General features: G+C 40.6%; 1 protein-coding gene across 1 annotated transcript in view; it reads left to right on the top strand.

The window, feature by feature from the left end:
* zgc:101731 (SNARE_SNAP25N and SNARE_SNAP23C domain-containing protein) overlaps positions 1–6,475 on the top strand; it is a 10,981-nt gene extending 4,506 nt beyond the window's left edge. The window contains exons 5-8 of the mRNA XM_061877773.1: positions 747–858; positions 945–1,091; positions 1,167–1,311; positions 3,824–6,475. Coding sequence (XP_061733757.1) covers positions 747–858; positions 945–1,091; positions 1,167–1,311; positions 3,824–3,889 — 470 coding nt within the window. The 3' untranslated portion in view covers positions 3,890–6,475. The remainder of the gene's footprint in view (positions 1–746; positions 859–944; positions 1,092–1,166; positions 1,312–3,823) is intronic.
* Positions 6,476–6,718: the final 243 nt, after the last annotated feature.

The following is a 6,718-nucleotide window of genomic DNA, read 5'->3' on the forward strand; positions in this document are numbered from 1 at the left end:
CCTTTCTAGATGTATGAAGATTTGTATTTACAACATTAATAATATATCCATACTATGCAAATACAGAAAAGGGAAATATTTTGATCAATTAATAATTTTTTCAAATTGTTTGTTTGTAATTGGTTTTTAATCTTGATTATTTACTTCAAGTTATTAAAGTTTGTCACTCTATACATATTTAAAAAAAAAAAAAAAAAAGTAATAATTTTGGGCAGAGGTGGCTCATTTCAATGTCTTACGCACAGTTGTTATTTCATATGTTGGCCAGAGGGGGAGCACTTCAAAATTTTGCCCACGCTTGTTATTTCGTACGTTGACCAGAGGCGGAGCACTTTTAAAACAGCACACAGTCAATTTGAAAAATCCCTCCTTTTTGGGACCACCCTCATTCTGATAGATTTCACCACCAGGGGTGCAAAAGAGACATTCTCTATTAGATGCAATGTGATTGGGACAATTATTTATTTCATCACTTGTTCACACCTCCTCATATGGAAGCTACTTTTTCCTTCTCGATGTCTCAAGAAGGGTAGAAATATCAGAACCCACTCAGGTCCGAAGTGTTGCTCATTGAGCCTGGCCACCACGCAGACTCGCGGTCTGTCCGATGGGAAGCGGCTGTGGTCGACCGTGTGCACAAACGCACTTTAGACAAACGACCTTTTGAGGTCAGCTGCTGAGAGGCCGCCAGTGAACGTTTCTTCTCGCTTCCTCTTCCTACCGCTGGCCACCTTTCTTCTTCTCAGAGCAGCTGGAGCGCATCGAAGAAGGTTTGGATCAGATCAACTCGGACATGAAGGAAGCGGAGAAGAACCTGACCGACTTGGGCAAGTGCTGCGGCCTGTGTGGCTGTGACAAGTACGTGCACGTCCTCCCCTTCTAGGTCTCCCACCAGAAGTCCACAACTTACAACTCCCCCCCCCCCCCCCCCCCCCCCCCGGCAGGCTCAAGGCCTTCGAGAAAAGCGGCGCCTACAAGGCAGTTTGGGGCGGGGCGTCCGGACAAGACGGCGTGGTGTGCAATCAGCCGCCATCGTCTCGGGTGGTGGACGAGCGGGAACAAATGACCATGAGCGGCGGACACATTCGAAGGTACGGTGACACTTGACGCCGAGGCAGCTGCGCAAACACACGTGACCCCGCCCCCTCCTCCTCCCTTTGTCTAAGGGTGACCAACGACGCCCGCGAGGACGAGATGGAGGACAACCTGGCTCACGTGGGCAACATCATTGGGAACCTGAAGAGCATGGCGCTGGACATGGGCAGCGAGATCAACGCGCAGGACGCCCAGATGGTGCGCATTGATGGGAAGGTGAGGTGTCACGGCGACATAACAAGCAGCGGCCTCACGCCGCTTCACCGCTTCCACGCCATTGTTAAATAGGAAACTAAAAAAACCTCTCAGAGAGCACATACCCTATCTCTCAAACGTAAATAAAGTCCTGAACGCCATCAAGCCTCTCGTCAGTCATCTCTGAACCAGATCAGCCCCAAAATGTAATCACTTGTTCCTTATGCCATTTCGCACAATTCCTGAAACTTATGAAAATCTGCCCGTAGCTTTTTGAACTACTGTATCTATAGCGGAATGAAAGAAACAGAGTAAACCCTCTTGTCAGTCATCCATAGACCGGATCAGCCCCAAAATGTAATCACTTGTTCCTTATGCCATTTCGCACAATTCCTGAAACTTATGAAAATCTGCCCGTAGCTTTTTGAACTACTGTATCCATAGCGGAATGAAAGAAACAGAGTGAACCCTCTTGTCAGTCATCCATAGACCGGATCAGCCCCAAAGTGTAATCACTTGTCACTTATTCCATTTCTGACAATTCCTGAAACTTATGAAAATCTGCTTTTTGAACTACTGTATCTATAGCGGAACGAAAGAAAGAGAGTGAACCCACTTGTCAGTCATCCATGAACTGGAGAAGGCCCAAAATGTAATCACTTGTTCCTTATCTAATTTCTGACATTCCTGAAAGTTGGATTTTATTTAGTTATCAAAACAATGAAATGAAAAAAACTCAAAACTGTGTCAACCCTCTTGTCAGTCAATAACTATTTCGTCTCTCCGTAGGTCGAGGCGGGGATTGTGAAGTAAACATAAAAATGATTTACTTCAGGTCTAAAATGTAATCACTTGTTCTTTGTTCCATTTCTGACAATTGCTGAAATTTATGAAAATCTGTCCATACCTTTTTAAACTATCTATAGCGGAATGAAAGAAACGGAGGGAACCCTCTAGTCGGTCATCCAAGAACCGAATCAGCCCCAAAATGTAATCACTTGTTTTCTATCTAATTTCTGGCATTCCTGAAAGTTTGATGAAAATCCGCCAGTATTTTTTGTAGTCAGCCCCAAAATGTAATCAGCCCTAAAATGCAGTCACTTGTTCCTGAAACTTATGAAAATCTGCCCATATCTTTTTGGAATACTGTATCTATTGCGGAATGAAAGAAACAGAGTGAACCCTCTTGTCAGTCATCCATAAACCGGATCAGTCCCAAAATGTAATCACTTGTTTCTTATTCCATTTCTGACATATCCTTAAAGTTAGAGGAAAATCCACTTGTAACTTTTGGAGCTATCTGTAGTGGCATGAAATAAGCGGAGTGAACCCTCTTGTCAGTCATTAACTGTCTGTGTCTCTGTGGGTGAAGATGAGGAGTGTAACGTAAACGTAGAAACGTTCCAGATAAGCCCCAATTATTCTTTATTCCATTTCTTGATATTTAGATCCATTTCCTGATATTTAGAAGAAAATCTTTATGCCATTTCTGACAATTTTTGAAATTTATGAAAATCTGCCCATAGCTTTTTGAACTATCTATAGCAGAATGAGAGAAACGGAGTGAACCCTCTTGTCGCTCATCTAAGAACCGAATCAGCCTCAAAATGTAATCACTTGATTTTTTATCTAATTTCTAACAATCCTGAAATTTTGATGAAAATCCGCCGGTATTTTTGGTAGTCAGCCCCAAAATTTAGTCACTTGTTCCTTATTCCATTTCTGACAATTCTTGAAACTTATAAAAATCTGCCAATAGCTTTTTGAACTACTGTATCTATAGCGTAATGAAAGAAACAGAGTGAACCCTCTTGTCAGTCATCCATAAACCGGATCTGCCCCAAAATGTAATCACTTGTTTTTTATCTAATTTCTGACATTGCTGAAACTTATAAAAATCTGCCCATAGCTTTTTGAACTACTGTATCTATAGCGGAATGAAAGAAACAGAGTGAACCCTCTTGTCAGTCATCCATAAACCGGATCTGCCCCAAAATGTAATCACTTGTTTTTTATCTAATTTCTGACATTGCTGAAACTTATAAAAATCTGCCCATAACTTTTTGAACTACTGTATCTATAGCGGAATGAAAGAAACAGAGTGAACCCTCTTGTCAGCCATCCATAAACCAGATCAGCCCCAAAATGTAATCACTTTCTCTTTATTCCATTTCTGACAATTCCTAAAACTTATAAAAACCTGCTCATACATTTTTGGGTTATTTATAATGGAATGAAAGAAATGGAGTGAACCCTCTTTTCAGTCATCCACTGTCTTTGGGGATCGTAACGTAAACGTAGAAATGACCAATTGTTTCTTATTACATTTCTGACATTTCCTGAAAGTTTCATGAAAATTAGCACAGAACTAACTGAGCTATTTTGTTAACTGCAACGATTACGTTGCAACGTAACCTCCTGGCAGAGGTAAATAAAAAAATAACTTTAATTTGAACATGATTACTATTAAGTGTGAGGGGTCAAAGGGCATGCCTTGGTTAGTAATGACAAAGCGCCTGTCTTGTCCCCGCAGGTCAACCACAACATGTCTCGCATCGATGCCGCCAACCAGAAAGCGAACACCCTCATGAAGCGCTGAGACGTCGCCCCGGGACGTCGCTCAAAAGTGGAAGCCCGCCATTGGTCCAGCTGGAAGGGAGCGGCGTGATTTGACTAAAAATAACACTCACTGAGCTTACAACAAAACAAAACAATGACCTGTTAAAATGGTGGCTGTTTTCTTTACATATTCTATAAGGATATTATATCTGATAAGTGATCCACCTAGATTTTCAACATCCAGACGCCCCAAACTTCAATTATCCATAACCAAAACAGGCGTTTGCCCCTGTCGGCCACCGTAGCTTTTGTAAACAAACATTAGGAGAGAGAGAAAAGAAGCACGGCAGTGCCTTCTGCTGGCGTACGATGGTGTCACGTACAAGACAGACGTCCTGTGTGCACTTTGAGAGTGAACTCTGGCGACAACAAGCGGCCACAAAGACAAGCACAACACAATGATAGCAATGATACAAACAAAGTAAACAATGTGTTGTGCGCTTGTCGGAGAACAGTCAAAAATATTATATACGAAATTAAAAACACAGGCAGGTTGGTAAAAGTATCAAATATGAGTTGCACTTGTAAGAGTACTATACATTTGACTTTTGATTGATTCATTGATTGAAGCTTTTATTAGTAGATTGCACAGTACATATTCCGTACAATTGACCACTAAATGGTAACACCCAAATAAGTTTTTAAACTTGTTTAAAGGGGAACATTATCACAATTGCAGAAGGGTTAAAACCAATAAAAAACAGTTCCCAGCGGCTTATTTTATTTTTCGAAGTTTTTTTCAAAATTTTACCCATCATGGAATATCCCGAAAAAAGGCTTTAAAGTGCCTGATTTTCGCTATCTTCAAATCCATCGTCCATTTTCCTGTGACGTCATTTAGTGATGACAACATGGCAGATAGCACAGCAAGATATAGCGACATTAGCTCGGATTCAGACTCGGATTTCAGCGGCTTAAGCGATTCAACAGATTACACATATATTGAAACATATGGTTGGAGAATGGAGGCAGATAGCGAAAACGAAATTGAAGAAGAAACTGAAGCTACTTAGCGAATAGCTATTGACGCTATTCGGCGATCGCCTTCGATTGAGTGTCGCAGGATGTCCATACATCTCTGTGCCATGTCTGCCTTAGCACCGCCGGTAAAATGTGCAGACCAAACGATCGGGACTTTCGCATCTTGTGACACTGGAGCGACTTAAAGCCGTTGATTGTTAAGTGTTTGTTTGACATTAAATGTGGGTGGAGAGAAAGGCTGGATGCAAATATAGCTACAAATGTACATACAGCTAGCCTAAATAGCATGTTAGGATGAATTAGCTGGCAGTCATACCGTGACCAAATATGTCTGATTAGCACATAAGTCAATAACATCAACAAAACTCACCTTTGTGATTTCGTTGACTTTATCGTTGGAAATGCATCTGCAGGATATCCATACATCTCTGTGCCATGTCTGCCTTAGCATCGCCGGTAAAATGTGCAGACCAAACGATCGGGACTTTCGCATCTTGTGACACTGGAGCAACTTAAATCCGTCGATTGGTAAATGTTTGTTTGGCATTGAATGTGGGTGGAGAAAAAGGCTGGATGCAAATATAGCTACAAATGTACATACAGCTAGCCTAAATGGCATGTTAGCATCGATTAGCATGCCGTGCTAATCGAAGCACACTCCATGTAAGTCAACTTGAATCCGTCCCTGATCCTGTTGTTACACCCTCCGACAACACACCGACGAGGTATGATGTCTCCAAGGTACGGAAAACAGTCGAAAAAATGGAAAATAACACAGCTGATTAGACTCGATGTTTGTAATGTGTTTGAGAAAATGGCGGACTGACTACCTAGGTAACGTCACGTTGTGACGTCATCGCTCTGAGAATTAATAATAGAAAGGCGTTTAATTCGCCAAAATTCAACCATTTAGAGTTCGGAAATCGGTTGAAAAAATATATGGTCTTTTTTCTACAACATCAAATTATATATTGACGCTTACATAGGTCTGGTGATAATATTCCCCTTTAAGTCGAGGTCCACGTTAATCAATTCATGGCAATTTAATTTGGGATATAAGTGTTGTGAACGCAAAATCTCAAAATATAACTTAATGAAATAAATAAATAAAAAACACAGCAATAAGAGGACAGTTGTTAAAAATGGAACCATGAATATAACTGCATGGTTAAGGAATGGCAAACACTACGGTATAAATCAGGCGTGTCAAACTAATTTTGGATCGTGGGCCACATGGAGAAAAATCTACTCCCAAGTGGGCCGAACTGGAGAAATCACGGCACGATAAAAATAAAGACACATTCAGATTGTTTTCTTTGTTTACAAATAGAACAAGCAAGTTCTAAAATTGCTCAAATCATAACGTTGATGGGTTTTGTCTTTTTTTTTTTTTTTACAATTACTTGTTGCGGTTAATAATATATTTACTTTGTTGTTATTTATATTTTCTGAATCAATTATGTGAAAATGTTCATCAGTCAACTCATTGGTGTTCATTTTCAATCTATCAAGATAAAAAAAATTATATCAAAATCCAATTACAGGATCCTATTTATGCAGTTTAATAATTTTCCTTGACTAACATCATGTGAGAGAAGTTAAGTCCCTACCTTTAGTCAAAAGTGATTTATGACCCCCCATAAATCAATGATTTATGACCCTCAAGGTCAAAGGTCAATGATTTATGAGGGGTCAAGTTCAAAGGTTAATGATTTATGAGGGGTCAAGGTTAAAGGTCAAGGTTAAAGGTCAGGTTCAAATGTCAGGTTCAAATGTCAAGGTCAAGTGGGTGTGGCTTACCCGGAAGAGGGTGGAGTTAAGACCTGCG

This window comes from Nerophis ophidion, linkage group LG18, assembly GCF_033978795.1.
Source record: "Nerophis ophidion isolate RoL-2023_Sa linkage group LG18, RoL_Noph_v1.0, whole genome shotgun sequence".
NCBI classification, from domain to species: domain Eukaryota; kingdom Metazoa; phylum Chordata; class Actinopteri; order Syngnathiformes; family Syngnathidae; genus Nerophis; species Nerophis ophidion.